Here is a 26,850-nt window from a genome sequence, read left to right on the forward strand (position 1 = left end):
AAACTCAGGATGCAGCTTACATAAAACTCAGTATGGGTTTTCTGTTCAGGCTTGGTGCTACTTTATTTTCATGAAAGGGGGCTCAGTGTTGCCCATTTCTAGGCCTATTCAGCGTGGATTTCTGAGGGTTGGTTCCTGGAGAGCTTCTGGCAGCACTGGCAGGCATACAGGCCCCACTTTGTCGTCAGCAAGCTCTGCTATAGGTATGTGATGGGAGGGGGGATATGCAGCTGGTTGGTTTTTCCCACACTGGGACCTGCAGTCCTTCTTGGAGGCTGCCGCCTCCCACCCTGACCCTGATTAGATGACCTTTTGTACACCTAATACAAATTAGTGTTCAGGAGAAATGGGATGGGGTGGCAGTTTAGGTTGAGTGGTCTGGGGGCTGCATGGGAGTGCCTAGCTGTCTGGGCCAGCAGGGTCGTCAGCCCCCTTCTCCATCAGAAGAGGACTTTGTAAGCCCTTGGTCACCCAGAAACCGATCTGTGATTCTTTGGGCTCTGCCTCCAGATTGGGATTCATGGATAGTCTCAGTCTAAGCCAGATAGCACATTCCAGAGAAATGACAGCTGGTATTCATGTAATGAAGGAACCTGGCTGTTTTTTCCTGAGTGCTATAAAGCATGAACCATGGCCAATATCACCAATTTGAAAGAAAAAGTGAGGTTTCTCCCTTCCCTAAGTTTGTTATCTGATCTCTGAGGAGGCATGCCACTGCAACTGGTGATGGAGCAGAGGACAAACGGTGACCCTTGCCCCCCAACTTCCAGCCGTGTGTAGTCTGGCCTCCTGCCTGGGCACTATTCTCCCATCACCAGCCTGACAGGCAGTTGGCTGAATTGTCTGCAGACGCAGCCTCCTGGCTCTGGGTTTTTACTGTTCCCTCTCTACATGTGTACAGAAGGTGCTCCCTTAAGCTGATGAAGCCTCTTGAAGTACAAGGAGCAGACCCCATTCCCTGAGAAAGGGTCTTATGTAAGCAAGAAGAAAGGCCTTCTATAATCCTGGGGGTGGATGCAGGGTGCTGAGGTCTGGGAGCAGATCTGTGACTAGAAAAAGGAGGATCTGGGCTCTCCCTTGGGGCTGGCCTGGGCCCTGTCACCTCTTCTCAGGGACTTGCTTTCCTCTACTGCCCTAACTTTACAGTGGACCTCTTAGTTCATCCTCCGTACCCTGCAGCAGGTTCTGGGTGGAATAGTCTTGTCCTGTGTATCTCTGGGCCCCTAACACCTAGGGCACTGATGGGCATGATGTCAGCTCTGCATACATTTGGCAGGGGGTAAAGGCGGGCACTCGCTTATTCTCTCCCCTTCCGCATGTGAAAGTTGCTCAGTCGTGTCCGGCTCTTTGCGTCCCCATGGACTATAAAGTCCATGGAATTCTCCAGGCCAGAATACTGGAAGGGATAGCCTTTCCCTTCTCAAGGGGACCTTCCCAACCCAGGGATAGAACCCAGGTCTCCTGCATTGCAGGCGGATTCTTTACAAGCTGAGCCACCAGGGAAGCCCCCATCTTCCTCACACAGGAACCCGTCTTGGGTTGAGGGTTGTGGTTGGGCTTCTCTGAGCCTAACCGTGAGCTACAGTGGATTGGAATTTCTCCTGGAAGGGTGAAGTGGGGAATGATGGGTTTGACTGTGCGTCCAATCAGCCATTGCAGGCAAAAAACTGATGAGCTGGCATTAGTCGGCTCAGCCTTAGAATTCTGTCAGATAAGGCTTGAAGTTTGGAGGGAAGGCCTTTGTATGTCCTTTATTTTCCTTGTTTTCTCTCAGTAAATTTCCAGTGGGGCTTGGCTGAAGTAGAGCAGGAAGAGGAGGGACTGGCAGAACTGGCGTTCAGGTGGATGTTCCTCCTGCGTGCTCCGGGCCGCGTGGCCAGGCTGGGAGATGATGTCTGAAGCTCACGTTGTGTACCTGGGCCCACTGCCAGTGCGCTCGCCCCATGGTGTGCCTTCTGCCTTCGGAGCTGCGTCTGGCTATTTCTAGGCTGATGGGAAGACAGCCTCTTACTTATGTCAGCAGCCCAGCCCAGTCTAAGGTTTTGGCCCTGTGTGGCTGATTCATTTTTGTATCCCAAGCGCCTAGCTCAGTGCCTGGCATGGTAAATATTTGCAAATGGTGATTCTCCATGAGGACAGTGTCTGCCGAGCAGCCTCGCTACAGGAAGAGCAGCGTCTGCCCAGCCTGCTCTCACGATGGCCAGGTGCAGACCAACAGGGAGCAGTTTGATTTCTCTTCTGGCTGACCATCTGCTGCACACCTTGTTTTGGGTGTGGACCCCCTGGGGCATATTGTGTCCTGTTCTCTTTCTGCCTATGGGCGGTGTGTTGCATCTGGGTCCTCAGCACCGGGCACTGTCCTGGCACTTGTGTTAGAAGGAAAGACAAACAGAAGAAGTCTGGGTCAGAATCTTGAACTGACAGACCCTTAGAACCAGGCGTGACTGGCCCTCCTCCCCATTTAGCCTTCGCATGTTGACAGTGGTTATCGGAAGTTGAGAGGGTAGAGTCTCTCCCATGGGCACTCAGCCTCCCAGAGCAGGGGACAGAATTAAGTGCACATCCCTGGTTGTACACCCTGGTGTCTTTCCACTGGTGATCCCGAATATCTTCCTTCACTTCTGTGTGCTGGGTCAGAGTTTGGCATGTTTGAATGTCTATGTATATGTGCACATGTGATGTGTCCTCTCCTAAGTTGCTTTTTTGCCATTGTTGATCTAATGACTGTCACTGAATGCCTTGCAGACACTGCCCTCTGTGACCATGAAACCCTGGGAGTCCACGTTGCTGGTGGCCTGGTTTGGTGTCCTGAGCTGCGTGCAGGCTGAATTCTTCACTTCTATTGGTATGTGCTAACAGGACTGTCGTCTGCCTGGGCAGTCCTTGGCTCAAGTGCCAGGGGATGGCACTGCCTGAGGCCTGTTCTCCTTCAGGGTGGGGTGGCCTCGTCCACTGGTTTTGACCAGATCTGGGGAGAGTCAGGCTTGCAGAGCTGCTGTTTCCGCCTCTGACCCCTGATGACCTGGATGTCCTTCCTGGTAGGTGGCTGTCTCAGCTGGGCCTCCACCCTGGAAAGTGCAGGCTGCTCCTGGGCTGCCTGGCGTTTCTGTCCAACTTTCTCCTGGACTAGAGAATGGTCCTGAGCAGAGAAGCCCTCAGGACATCCTTGTCCCAGGAGCATGACCCAGCTGGGTGACAGTGGGAGAGTGAGATGCGGGGTTTCTTCCTTAAGGTGTCCTCCGTGCACTTACCATCCGCCTGGAGCCTCTGCCTCTCTCTTCCTAAAGCTGGGGACCAGGACCATATGAGTGCCCAGGCTTCCTTTAACCCTAGGTCCCCATGACCCCAAGAGAGCTGACATGTGCCTGGCTCAGCTCGCCTCTGTGCTGATGTGTTTTGCCTCAAGGTTGGGAGCTGGATGTCCCTCATCCACTTCTTACTGGCCCTTTTATCTTTCCCTCGCAGGACACATGACAGACCTGATTTATGCAGAGAAGGACCTGGTGCAGTCCCTGAAGGAGTACATCCTGGTGGAGGAAGCCAAGCTCTCCAAGATTAAGAGGTGTCTGATGTCCTAAGTTCCTACAGCCACCCTGAGCCAGGGTGGCGGGTGGCAGGAGCCCCCACCAGGAACCCAGCCAGGGTGCCCATAAGGGGAAGCCCTTGAGGGGGAAGTATGGGCCTGGCCTGGAGTGTACTTCATGCCAGTCCCCCAGAGTAGCTAAATATGTGGGCTGAGGATCACTGCTTTTTCCTTTCTGGATAGAGATCCCCTGAATCTCACCAGGGAAATTACCATAGGTCAAGATCCACATGAATGGGTGTCTTAGTCTACCTTTTTCTGTGGTTCTACAGCTGGGCTGACAAAATGGAAGCCCTGACCAGCAAGTCGGCTGCTGACCCTGAGGGCTACCTGGCCCACCCTGTGAATGCCTATAAACTGGTGAAGCGGCTAAACACGGACTGGCCTGCGCTGGAGGACCTTGTCCTGCAGAACTCGGCCGCAGGTGAGGGACTGTGAGCAGGTGGTTGCATGAGCTGGTGTGTCCCTGGGCTTGGCCTGCGGCATGTGGGTCTGAGCCAGTCCTGGTTCGGAATGTTGGTGAACACGTGCAGTGTGTGAACAGCAGCTGCCAGTCCCGTGGCTCTTAACTCTGTGGGGACCTGGCAGTTGGCTGTCCTTGCTTTCAACTGTGATATTAATAATAATCAGTTCTTGGAAATTCCCTGGTGGTCCGGTGGTTAGGATTCTGTGCTTCTGCTGCAGGGGGGCATGGGTTTGATCCCTGGTCACGGAGCTAAGATCCTGCATGTCACACAGCATGGCAAAAAAAAAATCAGTTCTTGCCTTTTTCTAGTGTTTTGGTGTCCGTTTTGGGGTGGGGGGTAGTGACTTTTTTCTAATTATGCTTTAGTAATACATTTTTCTAGATAAGTTGGAATACAAAAACAATCATATAAGAAAATTATACAGTTTTTAATCCAATTGTCTGATTATAATCACTATTGAAATTCTAGTCTTTTTAACACGTGGATAAAATGGAACGATACCAGGGAATGTTTGAGGGACCAAACGAATTAACAAAGGTTAAGTGTGCTAAGTGGTGGGGGTGTGGGCCTCCTCTAAATTCACTCCCATTCATATCTTTTAGAAGGAAGACATATCCATTGGCAGATTTGTGACATAGCTTACACTATTTTCCTGAATTTTTCAGCTGCTGTGTATGTTTTTTAAATGTTCTTCTGCCACATGATTTTAATGTCTGGCTCAGTAATACGTCAACCCACTCCAGTACTCTTGCCTGGAAAATCCCATGGATGGAGGAGCCTGGTAGGCTGCAGTCCATGGGGTCGCTAAGAGTCGGACACGACTGAGCGACTTCACTTTCACTTTTCACTTTCATGCACTGGAGAAGGAAATGGCAGTCCACTCCAGTGTTCTTGCCTGGAGAATCCCTGGGACAGGGGAGCCTAGTGGGCTGCCATCTATGGCGTCGCACAGAGCTGGACACGACTGAAGTGACTTAGCAGCAGCAGCAGCAGTAATATGTCACACTGATGTAGTGTAAAAATGGTCATCAGTGGACATGGAATTGTTCCCAAGTTATCAGCAATCTTACCCCTATCTTTGTGCCCACCTCTGATTATTTTCTTATGATCAATTCCCATAAGTGGGATTTGCAGGTCAGAGTATGAACTTTTCTTTTAAAACTTCAACTCTGCTTAGTGCTTTTACTATGATAGTACTTTCTGTGCTCTAATATTTTCCTCTCAGCAGCAGATGGTGGGGCAGGCCTGGAGGTGGGCCTTCTAGCCTTGGGCCCAGCCCCCTGGACTCACTGCCTCTCCTCCCAGAGTTGGAAGTGCTGATTAACTTCAGATTCGTTGCCTCTCAAGCCGAGGCGTTTTAGCCCATGTGGCCAGACTGGGCTGGGCTTGGCTTGGCTGGGAGCAGAGTGGCCTCTAGGGAGGGATTGGTGAACTCAGCCGGGCTGGAGCTGTGCCCGGTGAGCTCACTGCCTCCAGAAGCTGTGGCTGTCTTTCCCAGACCCTGCCTCCCAGCCTGGGCCTGTAGCTCAGAACTGGCCGTTGTGCCTGCACCACAGGAGAATGAGCCCGCCCAGATGATCTCCTGCTCTCCAGTCTTGTTCTCTATACCCAGCCCCCACCATCAACATCTGGTTCCTTTGGAAAACCTTATAATTACCCAGAGGGAGATAGGACAGCCCCAGAGAGCAGTAGGTTGTTTTTACCTCTTTCTTTCAGAGTTCTTGCCCCTGAAATGTGGAGTGGGGAGGCAGGGAGATAACACTAACAATGTGGCTTTTTCTGGAAAGCATTTTTTTCTCTCTGGATTGTAAGCCCTTAGTGTCCCTGACCATGCAGCCATGAAGGAGACAGGGTTGCAGCATCTTGGCTCCTGGGTCCTCAGGCATGGCTAGAGTGGATGTTTGTGCCTGAGGTTGTGGGTGCTGTGGGAAGAAGAGGCTGGAAAAGAGATGGCCTTGGAGTTTCCCTTCCAATTCTCAGCTCCAGAGCACAGTTGAAGCCCCTAAATCAGCATGGGAGAGCCTGGCCCCCACTTGGAGTCCTGAGATTGCAGGAGATGTATATCTTGCTTTACAGCCGGATCTTGGAGTCACAGAATAGCTTCCTTGGTTGCCTCTGTGGTTAGGGCTCTCCCAGACTCCGGGCTGTGGTCTTGAGCACCACAGTCAGGGAGCTCATGCCCTGAGCTCAATGTGAGTTGGAGTGGCAGGAATTATCCTAGTAAGCAGAGCTGGACAGTGTGGTCTGGTGAGGGAATCATGCACAACAGGGCATGGGCGGCCCATCTCAGTACTTGGCCTGCTCAGATGATCCTCTAATCCCTAATCTTGGTGAGGGGAGAGTGCCATACACCTCCAGGACTGTCGTCATTACCTTTCTGGATGATTAGGACCAGTGGTCAGTAATGAGTGGCCAGCTGGGCTCTCTTCTGTCCCTTGGGCTCCTCCATCTGAGATGTGGGCCAGGAATCTGTGATTACCTGGCCAGCCTAATAATCCTAGATTGAGGTTTACTGTGTGATTTGTTTTCTGCTGAGTGGTCAGCAAGTCCTCCCTTAGTCCTTTCCTGTGTCCCAGTCAGTTACCCTCTCTGTCCCTTCTGTCTCCACCAGGTCTGTCTGAGTGCTTTGGATCCAAGACTCTCAGACTCCCACATGTTAATTGGTATGAGGGGGCCGTTCTGTTCAGTTCAGATGAGCAGCACAGGCAGTTGGTACAGTGAGGGAGTAAGAAAGGAGAGGTCTCCCTGAACTGGAGCCACTAGGAAGGGCTTCCTGGAGAAAAGGGGAACAGCCCTCATGAGGAGGGGCAGGGAAGTGCACTAGCCAGAGACCCTCCTCTGGGTGCCCGTCTGGTTCCAGGTGAAATTCTGTCCCTGGATGGAGGTAACCTTTTGTCCTCATTCTCTCCTTTGGAAGATTTTATTGCAAACCTGTCAGTGCAGCGACAGTTCTTCCCCACCGATGAAGATGAAACAGGAGCCGCCAAGGCCTTGATGAGACTTCAGGACACATACAAACTGGACCCAGATACAATTTCCAAAGGGGAACTTCCAGGTAACTCACCACTCCAGACAAAGGCTGTCCAGCCCGTGTGTCTACTATGGTGTCTGGACAGGGCTGGAGCCACTGCTGACTCTTGGTCTCTACCCTCAGGGGCATTGTCACCTCTGGCAATGGTTCTCTCTTTGTTTCCAGTTGGTGCCAGTCCCCTGGTCTATGACAGCTGCCTGCCCTCAGCCCCTCTCCCCCCACCTCCCTCTAGCCCAGGCCTCCCCTCTCAGCTCAGGGAAGGCCAAGGCTGCCGCTCAGGACCTCCTTGGCCTGCATCTCCAGAGTACCACTCAGGTCTGTATCCAGACCCACTTCCGTTCCCACCTTCCAGGGTCCTCTTGCCCAGGACTGATCTTGGAACTTGTTGTCCCATGGCCTGTGTACCTTCAGTTACAGTCTCTGCCCCTGTTTCTTCTCTGTCCACCTCTTTGGACTCTTCCCCCTGAGCTCATCTTGGAAACCTCTGTCCTTGCTCATCTTACATACCCCTACCTCAGGATCCCAGGCCTGTTTGAGTCTCTGCTGCTGATTGATCTCTTCTCCCTCCTGGTTAGGCAGCTGGATAGTCATCTACACTCTTTTCCTGTTTCCTTGGTTCCTGTGTCCTCCTGAACACACACAGTCTGGCCTCCTCCTGCCCCTACAAGACCAACAGGGGACACTTGGATGGTAAAGCCAGCAGACAGTTTTCAGGCTGAATATTATTTAGCTCTTCACTAGTGTTCAGCATATTAATTGCCTGATTCTTCCTGATATTCTCCCCTCCTTTGAATTCTGGGACACTGATCTCAGCTGTTTCTCTTTTGGCACCTCTCTCTCTCATTTCTTTTACAGGCCCTGTTTCAATTCAACTGGCTGCCTCAGTATGTTTATAAGAAGACGTGTAGTGGTTTGGTGGCTATTAAAGGGCAATAAACCCAGGGATTCAGTTAGACTCTGGTAGATCTTGGAGGCTCCCTCACCCATGGGGACCCTTTTGGAGGCACAGCAGAGGGAATCACGGTGTGTAGGGGAGGGGGAGGAACTGTGTTGTTGGCTAGTCAGAGCCTAGAGTCTTGGCACTGGGAAGCCCAGGGAGCCAACAGGAAGATTGGGGATGTCTCCTTAATCCTCACTCAATCAGATTTTGGATCAAGGCCAGGAGGCCAGAGAGAGAAGGTGGCTTGGGGCACCTGCAGGATCCGTTCACCCTATAGCTATGAGAATGGTTGGTGGGAAGAGGGAGCCACAGCCAGGCATTGACCCTTCACATTCGGTAACAGCCCCATGTGTATCCTGGAGGGGCAGTGAGGGGTGGATGGGAGTTGTTCCCCAGGGTGCTGTTCCTACCTGGTGTCTCCCTAAGCACCTTCTCCAGGGAAGCCTGTTTACAATGCTATACTTTTAGGGCTAAATCCAAATTCCTCTTAACATATGGTCTTTGCAGTCCTGTGTGGGTACTGTCTCCCTGGTCTCCTTGCCCGTTGTACTAAGCATCACCACTGCTTGGCTTCTTTGTTCATCCCACAAACTCTGCAGGTTTACCTTTATGGCCCTTCAGCATTCAGCTCAACTGGTATTCTCCCGAGAGCACTCTCCAGAGAGCAGACTTTCACACTGGTTTCTGGGAAAGATAGTGAGTGTTTGGGAGTCATTCTTGACATTCTTGATATCTGTGAGACATATGGTAATAGCTACTGTTTATTACACTCAAAGGACTCATAGGAGACATTTTCATGTGACATTGTCTTTTTGAATTCTTGGCACAAGTCCTCTAAAATTGATGGCATTATCTCTTTTTAGAGGTAACAGACTAAGAATCAGAGAGGCTAAGTAACTTGCCCATAGTCACACAGCTGTTGGGTGCCATAGGTAGGCCCACACAGGCCCTGCTCTGTCCAGCCCACTCACCTGTTATGCTGCCTCCATCAGTGTTGAGTTCGTGCACCCACAGAGCCAGAGATCTGTGGAGGTTCCTGGAGAGTGAACAAGGACTCAAGGATGCCTCCCTTCTCCCATCCATGGTCTCCTGCTAACTCTGTCTGGTGTTTATTTCCCCCGTTTTCCTATCCTGTCCTACATTGTCTGTTCTTGAGCCATCCTGGTGAGCAGCCCCTGAAGCCAACCCATGGCAGCAGGGGTTTCATTCTGGACATCTTGGATATCAGGCAGAAAGAGCCCACTCTGAGGCAACTCTCCATTGTCAGCCATGCTTGGGTTGCCATTAATGGTTTTGTAGGGAAGTTCCTTTGCTTTCCAGGAGGGTCACAGCTTAAACCCTGCATCTCCCCATAGCTTACACACCACATCTCCTTCTTGACTTGAAACCCTCTTCATGGTCACTTCCAGCATGAACTAAGAGCAGATGACCTACGGTCAGAGGACCTGCTGAATCGACCTTTACCAAGGGCCCCACCCTGGTGGCTCAGACGGTAAAGAATCTTCCTGCAGTGTGAGAGACCTGGGTTCAATCCCTGGGTTGGGAAACCCCCCTGGAGAAGGGAATGGCTACCCACTCCAATATTCTTGCCTGGAGAATTCTGTGAACAGAGGAGCCTAGCAGCTATAGTTCATGGAGTTACAAAGAGTGGGACAGGACTGAGTGACTAACGCTTTGACTTTGAAGGGCCCCACCGCCTAGTGGTCAAAGCTGGCATTGCAGTTTTATTTCTTGACCTCCCTTGGCATCTGTCGCACCACTCCTGTTCCGTTTCTTCTACCTCTTAGGTGCTTCTCAATGTTATTCACTCCACCGTTTCTGTACAGGTGGCCTCTGGGGCCCTGGCCTCAACTACCGTGTCTCTCTTTCCTGACACTTATTTCTGGAAGCATTTATCTTCATCCATGGCTTTACCTGCCACCTCAGTTCTGTTTTTTATATTCAAGTTATTTTTTCTAAACTTCCAGTCTCAAATGGGCAGCTACCTTGCAGACATCTCCTGAGCGGCACTTAGGACCTTTATACTCTCCTGAACACTACTTCTTGGGCATCCTGGGCTCCTCCATAATAAAGGCCCCTTCCCCCTTGGAAAGAGGGGAGTCTGAGGATAGGAGACAGGCTGTGCACCCCAGCCGGAGGCAGGGCCAGCATGGCTGTGCTTTCTGTACTCATGGCCCTTGGAGGTGTGTGGTCTGAAATCCTAGTGGGCCTCTGCTGGGGTGACGCCCCCACCTCCCAGGGGCCCAGGCTTCTGCAATGGGGGAAATCTCTGTCCCTAACCCAGAGGCCCTTGGAGCCTGACTACATGCCTCTCTGGCTGCAGGAACCAAATACCAGGCCATGCTGAGTGTGGATGACTGCTTTGGGATGGGCCGCTCGGCCTACAACGAAGGCGACTATTACCACACGGTGTTGTGGATGGAACAGGTGCTAAAGCAGCTCGATGCTGGGGAGGAGGCCACCACATCCAAGGCCCAGGTGCTGGACTATCTGAGCTACGCCGTCTTCCAGTTGGGTGACCTGCACCGTGCCGTGGAGCTCACCCGCCGCCTGCTCTCCCTTGGTAAGGAGCCTTTGGGGGAAGGTCAGGTGCAGATGGGAGGTGGCAGGGGTGGCTGCTGTCAGGGACCAAGCCAGTCTGACCAGTTGCCTAGCCGGTGACCAATCCTTTGCTGCTTTCAGGCCCAGGCTAGCTGCCAGCTTGCTCTTTACCTATGTCTGTTCTGGCCTTAACCCTTGCCCAGTCACTGATGGATACTCTCAGGCCTGCACTTAGATTTCTATTTCATTTATAAATGGGAATCCAGGGTTGCAGTATATCTGCTGCTCTGTAGGGTGGAGCCTTTATTACATCCACAATAGCTCGAGAGGCAAGCTGTATTTCAGAGTTGCTGCAGTGACAGTGACCTGACCTGTTATTAGAGGCCTGAGGTCTAACTGATGGACTTGCCACGGCTTTGGGCATTTAAGTGTCTTGTGATGTTAGACTGAAGGAGATCAAAGCACTGTGTCTCAAGAACCTATTTGTTCCTCTTCTTATTAATATTTGAGATATCATAGTTTGGGTTTTCAGTGGCCAGCAAAGACTTCCTTTTGCTGCTGCTTTTCACGGGTCCCGCATCTGAGGCCAGCTAGTGTGGATGTTAGACGGATGTGGGAAGAGAGCTTTGTAGACTCTGTCATGTTAGTAAGAGCCTTGGACAGGGAGTCGGGTCACCTAGATTCCTCCTCTGAATAACCTCACATTAATTTCCTCACATCTTTGGGCTTCAGTTTCCTCATCTGAGGGGTGGCTCAGTAATCCTGCCTGGCTCACTCCTTTGTGTCGTGAGGTCCATAGGACGAAGCCGTGGGAGTGTCATGTGGCTGTTCTTGCTGGTGTTTCAGCCTGCCTTCTCGCTGTGGCCAGGGCGTGATGCGCTCATCAGTAATGGAGCAGATGGACTCTAGGGCACGGATGAAGCGAGCACACAGCCAAGTTGGGAGGAGGAGGCAGAACTCTGGACTGCTTCTCTGGACCCGTGTCCTCAGGATTTCCAGGGAAGTCTGAGAGGAGATCTGCATCAGTGACGCGGCATCCCCTCCACCCCCCACTTTCTTGCTCCTTTCTCATCTCTAACCAGAGTGGAGAGAACCTCTGTTGGGTTTTCCTCTATGACCAGCAAACCCCGCTTAGGTGCTGTGGAAGCCAGAATGCTGCGTGCAAGTGAGCTGCTGGGAGAGAAAACCGCTTACAGAATAATTTCTCTAAATGACCTAACAGATGTTTGTGGTTTCCTTTTCCTTCATGTTCTTTCCTATTGTAGACCCGAGCCATGAACGAGCTGGAGGGAATCTGCACTACTTTGAACGGTTGTTGGAAGAAGAAAGAGAAAAAATGTTATCGAATCACACAGAAGCTGAGCTCGCATCCCAGCAAGGCATATACGAGAGGCCTGTGGACTACCTGCCGGAGAGGGATGTCTACGAGAGCCTCTGTCGTGGGGAGGGTGTCAAACTGGTGAGACACGTGGCTGGGTCAGGGCCCAGGCAGTGGACCTAGATTTCAGCTCTGGACAGACAGATGTGAGGAAGATGTTACTCTGTCTGTAGGTGGTTTTCTCAGTTCTTGGTCGTATCTGCTGAGGCTGACATGTGGATGTTCTCCGAGGTACAGGGTAGGAGGCTTGTCTTCCCTGAGGTCCCAGGCAGAGCTTCAGTCCTCTGAGTTGTTGCTGAGCACCCCTCCCCATCCCAAGAGACCAGCTTCTGCTTGACTCACTGTTCTAAGAAAACCCGTGGGACTTGATGTGCCTCGGGCCCCAGCGGAAGTCGTGATCTCTAGCAAAGACAAGACAGTTGCTAGAGCTTGGTATGAGGTATCACTGGCCTTGGACAGCCCTGGGACCCCGGTGCTTCCTCACAGAGGCTCAGATGTGAGTCAGTCTGTTGGCCTTCTCCGTGCCGGTGTCTGCTTGCTCCCGCTGGCTCTTCTGCCTAGAAAGACGTCTCCCCTGCCCCAGCCCTCCTCACCTACTCATGTCTCTGTGAGAAGGGTCAGGAATTACACCCTGCCACAGGGCTTGTCAAATGAGGAATTCTTGGGAGAGGAGAACCTCTGCATGATTTGTGGCATATCATTTCATGCCAGCCAAACTGAGGGGCTTTTGTTTTCTTGTCTGGTGAGGTGGGAGGGAGCGACTGCTGGACACGATGTTTGAGACCAGTGTCTGCAGCCAGCTAGTCTGGGACTGAGGGTTAGGACTCACTCGGTTCAGGGCCTGTTGTTCTGTGTTCCCCAGACCCCCCGAAGGCAGAAGAGGCTCTTCTGTAGGTATCACCATGGCAACAGGGTGCCGCAGCTGCTCATCGCCCCCTTCAAAGAGGAGGATGAGTGGGACAGCCCGCACATCGTCAGGTACTACGACGTCATGTCTGACGAGGAAATCGAGAGGATCAAGGAGATTGCGAAACCCAAAGTAGGTGTCTCCGCCGTTCCTTCTCAGGCCGCTTAGTCCAGGTGCCATGGGGCAGTGTGGCTGCTCACCCAGGTGGCCTCTGCTGATGGCTTGCATGAGTCCACTGTCGGGTACTAAGGTACTGCAGACTCGATTTGACCTTGAGGAGTCATGTCCGTGGGGGGAAGCAATGTGGACAGACAAGGGTGGGAAAAAAGGGCACCCTGGGCAGGTTGGTGGCTGGTGTGTGGGTGAGTGTTTAGGAAGTATGCCATGGGGTACTGCCAGGCTGGGTCCCGTGGAGCTCCTGATGAGGACTGCGAAGAAGTGATTGACTTGGAGGAGCGTGAGTGTCTGCAGGGCTGTCTTCTCATCTAGCAGCACACTGGGTCTCTCTGTTTATTCACACCTTTAAATATTTTCTTCACATAAGCCTGGCACTTCTCTTGTTAATTTATTCCTAGGCAGTTTGTTGTTTGTTGTTGTTGTTATTATTGTTATTGTAACTTCACTTTGTTTCTTTCACCATTATGATTTTACTGGTTATGTTATTAAATTAGCGTACCATCATAAGCTAAACTGTTGATTGTAAAAATATATTTCATCATAATAGCTAATGTGTACTGAGTTCTGAAGTGTGGCAGGCCCTATTCTAAGTCCTTAACATGTGTTAACTGCTATGTCTGCTCAGCAGGCTCCGTCATCATCTTCATTTTACCCACAAGGAATTAGACCCGGTGCAGATCACAGCTAGTGGTTGAACTCATTTCTTATTCTTTTGGTTTTTAGCTAATTATCTTAGGTTGTCCATATAGTACTGCTGCTGCTACTGTTGCTAAGTCACTTCAGTCGTGTCCGACTCTGTGCGACCCCATAGATGGCAGCCCACTAGGCTCCCCCGTCCCTGGGATTCTCCAGGCAAGAACACTGGAGTGGGTTGCCATTTCCTTCTCGAATGCATGAAAGTGAAAAGTGAAAGTGAAGTCGCTCAGTCGTGTCTGACTCTTAGCGATCCCATGGACTGCAGCCCACCAGGCTCCTCTGTCCATGGGAGTTTGCAGGCAAGAGTACTGGAGTGGGGTGCCAGGGCCTTCTCCGCCATATAGTACTAGCACCTGCAAATTAGAAAAATTTTGTTTTCTCTTTTCTAGTCATTATAGTTCTGTTTCTGTTGTCTTGTTGAATTGTCCAGAGCTTCTAGAGCGTTTTTATAATAGGAATCTTTGTCTTGTTCCTGAATTTCCTAGAAATGCCTTTGGTGTTTCACTGGTAAGTGTGCAAGTTGGCTGTTGGTTTTGTATATATGTCATCATGTTACAAAATTCTTCTTCTATTTCTAGTTCATAAAAGGTTTTCTCCCATCTGACATCTTTCAAAGAGAACTGCTTGCTGCCATGTCCCCACCCTTCTCCTGTCACTGGTGATCAGGAGCGAGGAGTTAGCTGGAGATCCTCTATTGCTCTGCTTCTAAGAGAACTGTCGAGGCCAGGAGGCCAGCACTCCTGGAGAGGCCTAAGATAGGTTCCCATCCTGGGCCCTGGACTGCATCTTGGAACAGCCTTGCTTTGAGGTACTAGGACCTCCAGGGCTCAGAGCCAGTTGTTAGTGTCACTGATATTGCTGAGGGAGGGTCTAGCCAGAGTGTGTGGAGAATGGGGACCACAGACCCCCACTCTCTTCCATTCCCTGGACCAGCTCCAAATTCCTGCGGGAAAGAAAACTGCTTTCTTGGCTGTCAGGTGAGGGAGGCACTGTGGTGCCAGACCCTCCTGAGGGATTCCTCCCTGTCCCTCTGTCCAAGGCAGAAACATTGCTCTGTGTGTATGTGCTCATGTTGGGTGCGTGTGTGCACATGGGTGTGGCTGAAGAGGAGAGTGGCTGGGAAGCTAGTCTTTGAATAGAAGCCCCGTGAAGGGCCAAACATGTTGGCTATTACAGGCCGACCTCTCCTTTCCGGAGCCTGTGAGGGACAGATGCTATCCTGGCTTTGAAGTAGGGCCCATGAGCTTAACTTAGCCTGTGGGGAATGCCTGGCAGCTGCCCTCAGGTCTCTGGCCTGCTTTCAAAATAGCTCTGTCTGTCCCTGGGAGCCGAGCACAGCTGCCCAGAGCCTCCCTGTGGGCGTCAGGCCAGTGCTGTAGTTCACTTGTTTGGATGGGATCTGGCCACAGCTGCAGTTGTCATCAGGAAAGAACAGTGGGTGGATCTCGGGGAAGCCCTCCATTCTGGGTGCAGTGGGTCTTACCTGAACGTGCTGCAGCAGCACCTGTCCAGCTTGGCCAGCCTTCTGGTCCATCCACTCCCTCCATCCCTTCTGCCACCTCTTGCCCTGACCTCTCTATGACATCCTCACTGGCCTCCTTGTTCCTGCTCTGACCCCTCCTTAATCACCCCTCTATGATGTATCCACAGTGATCCTTGTTACACTCAGGCTGTGGTGTCCCTCCCCTGCTTCTCACTGGTCACAGGTTAGATCCAACTCAACCCCCTCTTGCCTCCTCAGCCTGTTCTCATCTCTTCCCTCTCACTTCAAATCCACAGTCATACGACACATCCATTTTGACCTCTGGGTCCCTGCGTTGCTGTTCCTGCCCTGTTCCTGTAACCTTCTCCTGCCTGGCTAGCTCCTGCTTACTGTTCAAATCTCAGCTAGGTGGCTCCGCCATCACCCTCTTAGGAAACCAGTCTTGACCCTGTCGACTGTGCTCCCCCGGACACTGAGCGTCCCCCTTCCCAGCTTCTACATGCTGTGCTGTGACCACGCAGCTGGTTTTTTGCCTTCCCACCTGACTGAGTTGTATGAGGATAGCAGCCGTGTCTTGGTCTCCTGGTATTGTGCTGGGCACATGAGGAAGCACTAGTTAAGACAGTCCACAGCTGGAGCATGGGGGGCTGGCTCCAGGCAGCAGGCCCTTCCTGGGAGTATCACTGCACCAGTCTGTGGAAACTGGGGGGTGTGAGATAGGTGTGTATTTATTATGAGTGAGCATGTGGAGGTGGGTGGCTTCCAGCGCCGTTCACTTATTGCTGCTTGTAGACTGCTTTCCTGACTCTCTTCTGACCTTGCAAAGCTCCCAAGGGAGTGAAAACTGTGCTTTCTGTTTTTGTTCCTTGTGCAGCAGGAGGCCAGCAGAGGCTGTGCAGTAGGAGAGTGTTTGGGTAGGTTTCTGGGCAGAGGAGGTTGCTGAGGTTCAGAAGGACAGTGGACTTGACCGTGTTGAGAGGAGCATGCAGGACTGAGACTCAGGGACAGCAGCATAGTCTGAATATGGTGGGAGCGGCCAGGCGTGGGCAGGTGTGGTGTGTGGGCCTGGGGAGAAAGGGGCTGTCTAGGCAGATGGGTGAATAGACTAAACAGACTCCATAGGCATAATTCTGAAGACAGCATGGACCTGGGAACCAGGGGTGGGCAGGGGCCAGGCTCTGACAGCAGAACAGGAATTTGGAGACCACTGCCCTGGACTGGCTTGCAGGATCAAGGGGCCTTGGCTAGAGCCACTACCTGCAGAGCTCCTTCCCTTCCTGGTCTGATTGGCAGATCAGGTCCCAGTCTCTCCAGGAAAACACTCAAGGCAAAGAATGATAAGTGTGCCCTTTCTTCTTGCCTTCCAGCTTGCACGAGCCACTGTTCGTGATCCCAAGACAGGTGTGCTTACTGTCGCCAGCTACAGGGTTTCCAAAAGGTTAGCAAGGGTGATGGTGGAAGAGGGATGGCTGCTCACGCCCCAACTCTGGGGCCTCCTAGTTCCTACTGAGGGCAGTGGCTTGGGTGGGTGTCCTCCCTGCTGGCGCCTGCACCTGCCTACGGGGAGCTTTCACTCTGTGCTGCCTTCAGCGCCGGCCCTGAGGCTGGGGAGAGTGGAGGACCTCATTGAAGCCTGCTTTGCCCTGCTTTTCTCTCCCTCTTGTTTCGGTGTAGCTCCTGGCTGGAGGAGGACGATGACCCCGTTGTGGCTCGGGTGAATCTGCGGATGCAGCACATCACAGGGCTAACAGTGAAGACTGCAGAATTGTTGCAGGTATGGCTTGTTCCTGGGACCCTGGAGTTGGGAAGGGAGTGTTTCTAGCTAGATCATCTCCCAGGGTGCTCAGGGCTGGGCCTAGGGTAACTGTATGACTACAAGATGCCACGAGTATGGCGTGGCCTCCTATTGGGAAGCCAGAATTAAGTATGCCCACTGGCATACAACAGTTAGTGTTCACAAATGTCACTTGAATATCTTCTCTGTGCCCAAGTATCACACTAGGTGCTAGGGATTGTTGGTGGGTGTGGCGGGCCCATTTACGTCATCCTAACTACAGAAGCTGATACCCTGAATTGTTCCAGGGACACCTCTAAGAGCTGTGAATATATTCAGAGGTATGATTCTGAGTCTTAGTCAAGTCCATTTGGAGGTAAAATGTTCTATAATACTTTAGCAGGGAGAGGCCTAGATTGGTTGGATGGTGAAGATGAAATACTCCATTTTAAGTAATTTTGTGGGACCCTGGCTTCCTGCTTTTTATTTCAGAGGTGAAGACACACGGCAGCACCATACTGAACATTATGGGCAGAGTTCCTACTAATATGTCCTCTGTTCTATTGAATTCAAATCAGCACTGGGCATGCTCCCTTCTGAACATTCCAGATTCTGAATTCTGCTGTAAAGTGATGCCCCCTGAGACGCTGCCAGAAAAGTTTCACTGGCATTTTTCTTGAGTCTCTTGGATCTGTTTGGCCAGAGGGTCTGTGTATTTAAGGATCTCACACTTTAACTGATCAACCATAGCTCTCAGTAGAATATTGAACTGAGATCACTTGGAAAATATTCTCTGAACTTTTGCCTGGACACATCCAAGCAAATCAGCACTTACTCCCCACTCCATAGCTGGGTCAGCAACCAAAACCAATTTTGAAGGTTGTCTTTATGGATTTGTGTGAAGTCTACCAGAGTTGTTTTTTTTTTTTTTTTTAAAGCATGCTGATTATCTTACAGTCTTGTGAACATTTTATGTAATTTTTTCAGTTCCACTGAGCTTAGTGTTGAGTTTGAAAGTCTAATTTTTAGGTAAGATCTGCAGACAAGCGCATCAAGAGAGGACTTCTGCCACATCTCCCACTCCCGTTACGTGGGAGAGCACACCCCTTTCAAGAGCGAAAGGGTCTCCATGCCCCAAGTGCAGTCCTGTTGGTGTAGTTGTAATTCATACCTTCCCGGAACAGGTTTTGTGTTGTTGTTAAGACATCTGCCATTGCTTCCTGCAAATGAGCAAGTGTTAGGACCATCATGGCCCTTACTGAGGATGATGTTCCATTTGGTTGCTGACTCCGTACCCTGGACCAAAAGGCTGAAAAGAGTGTACAAGGCCTGTACTCCTGTTGCTCTCCTGGATGACTGTGTATGCCAGGCTGTACCCTATCTCACATGCAACCCCAGAAGACGCAGCTTTGTCCTTGGTCTGGCTTCCTCTTAACTGACCTTTTGTAATGCTGTGACTCAGTTGATAAGTGGGCTTTGAATGCCGCAGCTCCCAGCGTATGGCCTTTTATGGTCAGGGTCTTCCAGAAGACCATTGTTGTTTGCTTTCGTTCTCTAGGAGCTGTCTTGGCATTTTCTTTGCCAGCCGGTGTTGTTCAAAGCTTTGATCCTACACGGACAGGGGATAGGAAACTAGGTTTCAGAACCTGTCTCCTAGTGTTCATTCCACATAGTGTGATACATGCCTAGGCACCAGCAAGAGCCTTCCCACCAGGGTCCGCATGGGGGCATTACAGGCTTCTGGAAAGGAACTGGTTCTTCTGCTGTCTGCTGACATCCTCACCTGTAGTTGATGTGTTTGCTTTAGATCATTTGGAAGAAAGGGTGATCGAGGCTTTCTTTTGAATTGGATGAGGGCCTATCTGAGAGTGGAAGAGATTCTGCATTGCCAGAATTCCTGAAGGCTGAAGACTCTGCTGATGTCTCAGTCTCACCAAAAAAGTGATTTCTAACTATTTTTCCCCCTTCACTCTGACCTCAGTATTGTAAATACCCACATCTTTCAAAGGACTGACTCTTAATACTTTTGTGACAAATGTATACCTCCTCTCAGGAATCAGTTTTGATGTACAGCTTCTTGTTATGTGAGGTATGAGTCTGGGGCCTGGAGTTGCCCAGATGGTGATTCTGATGGCTGCACATCCAGAAGTTCCCATGGCACTTGTACTATTTGGGGATGGTATTAAATACTACAGGTACAGTAGCCTGAACACTATGATCAAATGTGAGAATCACCATGATTCTCAAAACTGCTAAAAGATGAGCCACCCGTAACAATGCAGCTTCTTTCATTATCCCCAGGTAGTGAAAGTTTAAGCCCTCCATCCAGCAAGTGGGTGTGTTGGAAAATGCAGTCATACCTTGCACCTCCAGCAACAAGCAGCAAGTGAACTCTCCTGAATGCACTGGAAAACTGATCACAGTCATGTTTAAAGTTTTCTTCAAGTTCTTGGCTATAGTGGATCCAAAGGAAAATCATTTGTGATATCACTTCATCAGCTTCTCTAGCACCTCTCTCCTTACATGCATCGTCGGTCTTCAGGGTCACCTGCTGAACTGGGCCTCCTCGCACTGTTGATAGTATTTTTGGTGTGGGACACTTGACTGCCAAAGCAGTGTGTGACAGGATGTTTTCTTCCACTGATTCCGATTCTCCTTATCAATGTTTTTATTTTTATGGACATTGAAAAAAATCATTCTGCCCCAAATCTGCGTTTCATCACATTCAATAAATACTGTTTTATACTCCAAAAGGAGGATTTTCTCTCTTGTAGAGCCCATCCTCCCTCTCCCTCCATCCTGTTAATAGATGGCCATTATTGCCAGTTTTGCAGCATCTCTCTCCCGACTCTTAGAATCACCACAAAGTTTGTATGAAACCACTTTTCTGAGGACTAATAGTTGAATCTTCAAAGTGTTTATGGTTTCATTAAGACACAGTAGCCAAGTGTTCCCAGATAGACATTGGTGGTACCATTTAGTACGTCAGCTTTCATGTCAGATTCTGCATTTCATCTTGAACTTCGTCTCTCATCTAACTACTGAAGCTAAAATAACCAGTGTGACTTAGAACTTATATTGTGCTGGTAAACTGTTCACAAAGGTGTTTGTGACTTCTGATCCAATTAGTGATACCTGAGGTGGCTCAGGCCCTGGTCCGGGTTCAGACTCCACTTGGGGGCACTGAGGTAGAGCAGCAGTTTTGGGACCCCTGCAGCCAGCCGCCCAAGCCGTGCTGCTGCACTTGGGTGCAGAAGTATTCCGTACAGTGGACCACTATGAGATGGGGTGGGATTTGTTTGTCCTATTCAGCCTGACCAAGATGAGTTTCTGGGGCCTGGTGACAGAGGTGGCAGGAGCATGGCCAGGCACTGAGTAGCTCCCAAACTAGTACTAAAAAGAAACCCCCTACCCAAACCAGTTCTGAATTTATTGTTGGTATTCTTCTGGATTACCGCTTCATTATCTTGCAAATAATCATGGCCTGCCTGAAGGAGGGCTCCCTCTGCTGCCATTCATGTGTCCCTCAAGGGCTGGAGCTTCTCCACGGTGGCCATCTGCAGCTTGCCATCATGTCCTTTCTTGGAAACCACATTTGTGCTGCACCCTTCCTCTTGGACACAACTATAGACCTGTTTGCAGCATTTGTTCTTCCCAAACTGGCAGGGCATAGCTACCCTCCTCAGAGAGGCTGCTCCTTGGGGTTCTGGTTGTTACCTGGGAGATGGGCTGCTTCAGGGTGGTTCATGCTGCTGACAAAGTCCAATGCTGTTATTTCCTACCAGGTTGCTAATTATGGAATGGGAGGACAGTACGAGCCACATTTTGACTTCTCCAGGGTAAGACCCCGCTCAGGTTTTTTCAAAGGCCCTGCTCTAGCTGATTTGAGAAGGCTGTAGCCTTCACCGTAGCCCCCTCACCTCACCAGGGCCCACTCTTTGTTACTGGAGAAGCCCAAGTCCAGAGCCAAGTGCAGCCCGGCTGTTTCCCCTGTGATATTGGGAGTGGTCCCCCGACCCAACCCTGCCATTCTTTGCCCTGACTCTGAAGCAGAGGACATCACTAGGTCTCTGTGAACTCTTTCCTGCCCCTTGTCCTCCATGCCCAGCCAGGATTTCCCTTGCAACTTTGGCCCCTGGTCCAGGCCTGTGTATGGAACCCCCCCTTGGTACCTTCCCTTGACCTTTTTGGCCCCAGTCCTGTGGGTGGCAGGGGAAGTCAGTTGCAAACTTGGGTGAAAGTTGTTGTCTATTGCAGCGACCTTTTGACAGCGGCCTCAAAACGGAGGGGAATAGGTTAGCGACGTTTCTTAACTATGTAAGTATTGGGTACAGGCCCACCTGTGTGCTTTCACTTAATTTTATAGAAAGATGAGCAAGATGCTTTCAAGCGTTTAGGGACGGGGAATCGTGTGGCCACGTTCTTAAACTACGTAAGTATGACGCCTGCAGTGTGTGGGCTTAAGGGGAGCCTGGGTCCAGAGTGCTCTCAAATATGTTCCCATCAGAGCCAGTACCACCAACTGTTGCTCAATGGCTGGGTCCTCCTGGCCCTCAGCACCCTTCTTCGCTGGAGTAGAGTGTTGCTCCGTGTTTCCATTTGTATTTTTCTCCCAGCTCCTGTGATTTACATCCCTGGCTCCTTTTTGATGGGCCCAATGCTAGTCTGGACTTAGGGGATGGGTGTCCTGGAGAGGTCTCTGCTTAGCGTCAGAGTGAGGAGGTGGCCTGGAAGTGCTCTTAGATGAACCGGCCTTCATTTCCCCGAAGCTCAGTGGCCTGCCTGCCTCCCACCTGCTGCCTGTACTCCAGCCAGGGTTAGGTTTACCTCTCACATGAGGAATAGGTTCCTCTCCCCTTGGCTGAAAGAGGTAGCCCTAAAGAGGCATAGAAGTAACTTAAAGACAGAAGCCTGTGTCCATTTTCCCCTTTGGTGTCTTGTTTAAGTTTCATTGTGTGGTTATTATGTGCTGGGGACTGCTGTGAATGTGCTGGTGAGCAGGGCATGTGTGGTTTCTCATGGGCTTATGGTCTAATATGAAAGACTTTAGACATAGGAGAGGTCATTGTTTGGTTACCATAGTGATAAATGCTTTGAAGAAGTAATGCAGAGTGGAGGTTCTGAGAAAGCCTCCCTTGAGAAGTAACATGTCAGTTGAGTCTTAAAGGTTGAGTGGAAATTTGTTGGTAGAACATGATTTCTGGTAGAGAGGAGAGTGTGTGGAGGCCTGGAAAAGGGAAGGAACTTGGGATGTTGGAAAAAGAGAAAAAAGGGTGGTGTGTCTCAGAGATAGTGTGTTAATCTGGGGTGGCCAAAGGGAGAGGCTGGTGAGACTGCCAGGGCCTTCAGGTTTTAGAAAAGAGCCTGGATTTGATCCTCGCTCTGGTGGGAAGCCATCAGGGGTTGTCATTTTCCACATTTACCATTCATCTGTTGGGTGCCCTTCAGTCTGTCTGGTATGTGTCCTGTGGAAATATTTTAGCTCCACGTTTTATTACCTTACAGGCAAAAAACTTGAAGTAAGAGAGCCAGATGAGAAGGAGGTGGTGCTTTGGGCATGAGCTGAGCTCTGTGGGCATGAGTGCAGCCTTGCTGCTATGGAAATTGTGTTCCATTTAGTTTGAGGTTTTACTGCAGGAGATGCAGGCCCTTTGGAGACAGAGTACCCTAGCTGGCCCTGGGAGGGTGGCTGTTGTGGGAAGGTGAGAGTCTGACTAGAGCTGCAGGTTACCCAAGCCAGAAAAACAGTGCAGAGCTGGGGCCACCAATGGTAATAGAAGCCACAGGGCCGCTCACAAGGCACACCGGGTTAGGCGAGGGCCAGCTTGGACGAGGATAAGGGGCGTGGGGGTCAGCCAGGCATTTTCCCAGCACAGACTCAGATTTTCCCCATTCGAGGACAGCCAGGGTATGGGTCTCCTTAGGCCTACCTCTCTCCATGGCGTGGACTGTCCTAATGAACCACTCAGATTAAGCAGGGTTTAGGGAAGGGCAGGGTGTGGGAAGAGCCTTTCTGGCCAGAGGGCTGGTGGTAGAGCTACTGGTGCTCAGAGAAGGACAATCCACATACTTCATCACGTCCTTTGTGGCTCAGTTGCTCTGAGAGTATTGAGTAGAAGGGCCAAGCTCTGTGTCTTGTATTCCCAGATGAGTGATGTAGAAGCTGGTGGTGCCACCGTCTTTCCTGATCTGGGGGCTGCAATTTGGCCTAAGAAGGTAAGTTCTGGTTCTTGGGGGTCAAAAGTTGAAGTGCAGGGCCCAGACCTCATTCCTGTCTCCTAGTCCAGTTCCCTGGCTTGCTTGACTATCACTTTGAGGGAGCTTAGCCCTTTCCTGAACCCTGACCTGTGGTCTAGGCTTTCACCTTGGGAGATGGAATGGAGAGGGAAATTCCTTGAGGGCCAGGTGGGATTCTCAGTATCTACCCCACCATGAAGGGTAGGAGCTTTTTGGGGAACTTCTCTACGCTGGAGTCCCAGAGTCCTGTGCCCCTGAACACAGGAGAGAGAGAGTGTTTCTGCTCAGAGGGGGCTCTGTGGTACTCAGCATCAGATCCTTGAGCCCAGTATCTAAGGGTATGACAGGCTCTCTCTTTCCAGGGCACAGCTGTATTCTGGTACAACCTCCTACGGAGTGGGGAAGGTGACTATCGAACAAGACATGCTGCCTGCCCTGTGCTTGTGGGCTGCAAGTGGGGTGAGTGGCTTAAGTTGTGGTGGTAGCCTCTGGGCTCTGGTGGTCAGCCTGAGACTCTGAACTGAGAGATACTTGCTGCTGAATTTTCACAGAGTCAAAACCTTCTCCCTTTTGGAGATTTTGGGGTTTTGTGTTTGTTTTTCCTTGATAACCAGTAGTCCCGAGCAGCCATGTTAGGTGTCCACTCAGCTGGTTATATGCTAAGACATTTGGTTGGGAACACTTTCAGAGGTGCCTAGAGAGCTGAGGAAGCCCCAAGGAAGAATAGCTATTCAGGCATCCTAGGTCCAGGATGGCCCCCAGAAGAGTGGGCTCTGGCAAGGGTTCTGAGGTCACAGCGGGGAGAAGTGGAAACAAAAAGAGGAAAAGGTGTCTCAGGCAAGCAAAGCCCACGTGGAACAAGGCTCAGGTTAAAACCAACATCATAGTGTGGGGACCAGCTGCCTTTGTATCTTGCACAAGGGGAGGCTTGTGGCACAGAGACTGAGAGATGAGGCTTGAGGCTGAAATCAAACTGTGGAGGCTGAAAGTTGAGCTTTGTTTTGGAAGCAGCTGTGGTGAGTCATGGAGAGGCTTGAAGCAGGATGTGACAGGAAGTGATCACAAAGAGATGAATTTATAGACCTCTTGGAGAGTTATGGGGATAAATAGTGATAGATTCACAGAAAATTAAGCAAATGAGAAAGAAAATAAGAAAAAGGAAAAAAGTTGTACCAGAAAGAAAATACAGTTGACTCTTGAATAAAGCAAGGTTAGGTAGGGGTGCTGACCCTCTACACAGTTGAAAATCCATGTGTAATTTATAGTTAGCTCTCTATATATGTGGTTCCTCCATATCCACGGGTCTACCTTTACAAATTCATACAATTGTGGATCATGTAGTACTGTAGTATTTACTATGAAAAAACTAGGACTTCCCTGGTGGTCCAGTGGTTCAGAGTCTGGCTGCCATGCAGGGGACACCGGTTTGATCCCTGGTCCAGGAAGATTCCACATGCTACAGCTCCTAAAGCCCATGTACCTAGAGTCTGTGCTCCTCAACAAGAGAAGCCCCTGCAGTGAGAAACCCACACACCACAACTAGAGACTAGCACCTGCCTTGCCACCGCTAGAGAAAGCCCACGCACAGCAGTGAAGACCCAGTGCAGCAAAAGATAGATTTAATTTTAACAATAAAGTGATAAATCTTTAAAAAAACCCATGTATATAACTGGACTTGCCCAGTTCAAATGTGTTGTTCAAGGGTCAGCTGCACAATCTATTAGGTAGCTCAAGTGTGAGTAATATTTACATGACATAATAGTGTAAATACTGAATATTAATTTAACTAGAACTTGTGATATAACTATATTGGGAGATAGGAAGGGGAAATATGTATTTTAAGAGTGGTGTAAAAAATTCCAAAGCTCCCATCTTCTGTGGCAGACTATCAACATATAAGATCTAAAGTTGAAAGTCAAGAAATAACATTATAAGTGTGTTATTTAGAAAAATGAGGATAAATATCAGAAGAGACAAAGGAGTTAAATGTTCAGTGGTAGTGGGGATTGGTGGTGGGAAGGGATGGGTAGGAGATTGCTATTTATCATTATAAGCCTTGTAGAACAATTTGATTTTTTCAGCTAAGTACATGTATTATTTAACTATCACAAAGTGTATTTTAAAAGTGCAATGACCTCATTCGCACATTAAAAGCAATTTTCTCAATTCATTATGAGTCTATGAAATGAAAAGCGTGGTTTGTGAGCGTTTAAGACACAACTTCAGGTGGTTGTGCTAGCACCAGCTCTGCTTCCCCGCTGCCCACAACACACAGGATAGATCTGCTGCCCAGAGCCCTTGAGGTTGACTGAGGCCTGCCATGGTCCTGACAGGCTCTCTGAGGTTGACTGAGGCCTGCCATGGTCCTGACAGGCTCCCTGAGGTCGCTTCCAGGCCTGCCACGGTCCTGACAGGCTCCCAGAGGTCGACTGAGGCCTGCCACGGTCCTGACAGGCTCCCAGAGGTTGACTGAGGTCTGCCACAGTCCTGACAGGCTTCCTTGTCTCTTGCATCTCACTGCCCACCCACCACATTCCAGCAGTGCCAAGCTTGTTGGGGTCCCTGACACACACACCAGCGTGGATTGTGCCTTGCTCTCTTTCTTATCCTGTTCCCACTTCCCAGACCCCCTTTGGTATAGGAACCACCTGCTCTGTCCATTTCCTTCCCTGGATAACTCCTGTTCAGCTTTCTGTCCCAGCCTTAGGGTTTCCTCTTCCCCCACATGGTTAAACTCTCTTTAGCTCTGTTTCTGTGGCAACCTACGCACATATATCGTATCACTGACAGACTTTTGTACAATTATCTGTTTTCCTTACCAGCTCATAAGCAACTTGATGACTGAAACCAAGTCTTACTCATGTCTGATTCCCAGGCCTAGTGTAGGAGTCATCATGAAGGAATCATTAATTTTGGCTGCTAAATTAACCAACAGGAATGTAACATACTTTCTGTTTGTTCACAGTCTCCAATAAGTGGTTCCATGAACGAGGACAGGAATTCTTGAGGCCGTGTGGATCGACAGAAGTTGACTGACATCATTTTCTGCCCTTCGCCTTCCTGGCCCCACAGTCCGTGTTGTCTTCAAGTTCAATGTGACAGACTCCTGTCTATGTTCCAGTCCCATCAGGCGGGTCTCTGGAGGCATAAATGTTTTGTGTGGAGTAGAGAGTGGACTAGGGAAGGTCCTGGACGACCTGGGCCCCAGCCTCTCTGACCAGCCTGTGCTATCTCTGGACGCTCGGGTAGGGTTGGAGCAGAGTCAGGTGGTCTGCACCTAGCAAGGTGCTTTTGTACCTCAGATGCTTTAGGTGTGAGATGTTTCAGTGAACCAAAGTTCTGATTCCTTGTTTACATGCTTGTTTTTATGGAATTTCTATTAATGTGGCTTTAACCAAAAATAAAACGTCCCTGCCAGAAGCCTTAAAGAGCCGTATTTGAAGTATTTTTTTTTTTAAGATGGGGAGCTTTTACCAAGTTCACCATTTGGATAATGAATCTGGATAATGAATACTTGAGAGGCAAACCCTGATGTTCCAGACCAGGTTTCAACACTTATTTTTCCTCTAAGCTTCAGTGTTCTTTCTGGAAAGTGAGAGAGACAGTCTCCTTGCATCTCAGAGAACATAGAGACCA

At 50.2% G+C, this 26,850-nt stretch overlaps 1 protein-coding gene across 6 annotated transcripts in view; it reads left to right on the top strand.

The window, feature by feature from the left end:
- Nucleotides 1-26,642, top strand: part of P4HA2 (prolyl 4-hydroxylase subunit alpha 2) — a 33,068-nt gene extending 6,426 nt beyond the window's left edge. For 4 of the 6 annotated variants that reach the window (XM_070374009.1, XM_070374012.1, XM_070374010.1 and 1 more), the window contains exons 3-16: nucleotides 2,746-2,845; nucleotides 3,466-3,562; nucleotides 3,856-4,007; nucleotides 6,968-7,105; nucleotides 10,345-10,584; nucleotides 11,828-12,021; nucleotides 12,803-12,979; nucleotides 16,571-16,641; nucleotides 16,878-16,977; nucleotides 20,763-20,816; nucleotides 21,344-21,409; nucleotides 23,125-23,193; nucleotides 23,577-23,673; nucleotides 26,180-26,642. In XM_070374009.1, the coding sequence (XP_070230110.1) occupies nucleotides 2,764-2,845; nucleotides 3,466-3,562; nucleotides 3,856-4,007; nucleotides 6,968-7,105; nucleotides 10,345-10,584; nucleotides 11,828-12,021; nucleotides 12,803-12,979; nucleotides 16,571-16,641; nucleotides 16,878-16,977; nucleotides 20,763-20,816; nucleotides 21,344-21,409; nucleotides 23,125-23,193; nucleotides 23,577-23,673; nucleotides 26,180-26,250 (1,608 nt within the window). In that variant the 5' untranslated portion in view covers nucleotides 2,746-2,763 and the 3' untranslated portion in view covers nucleotides 26,251-26,642. Of the gene's footprint in view, nucleotides 1-2,745; nucleotides 2,846-3,465; nucleotides 3,563-3,855; nucleotides 4,008-6,967; nucleotides 7,106-10,344; nucleotides 10,585-11,827; nucleotides 12,022-12,802; nucleotides 12,980-16,570; nucleotides 16,642-16,877; nucleotides 16,978-20,762; nucleotides 20,817-21,234; nucleotides 21,295-21,343; nucleotides 21,410-23,124; nucleotides 23,194-23,576; nucleotides 23,674-26,179 lie in introns of all 6 variants that reach the window. The other 2 variants (XM_070374014.1, XM_070374013.1) reach the window with 2 other exon arrangements.
- The last annotated feature ends 208 nt before the right edge of the window (nucleotides 26,643-26,850 follow it).

The sequence above is a fragment of the Bos mutus genome, chromosome 7 (assembly GCF_027580195.1).
Source record: "Bos mutus isolate GX-2022 chromosome 7, NWIPB_WYAK_1.1, whole genome shotgun sequence".
Classification (NCBI taxonomy): Eukaryota; Metazoa; Chordata; class Mammalia; order Artiodactyla; family Bovidae; genus Bos; species Bos mutus.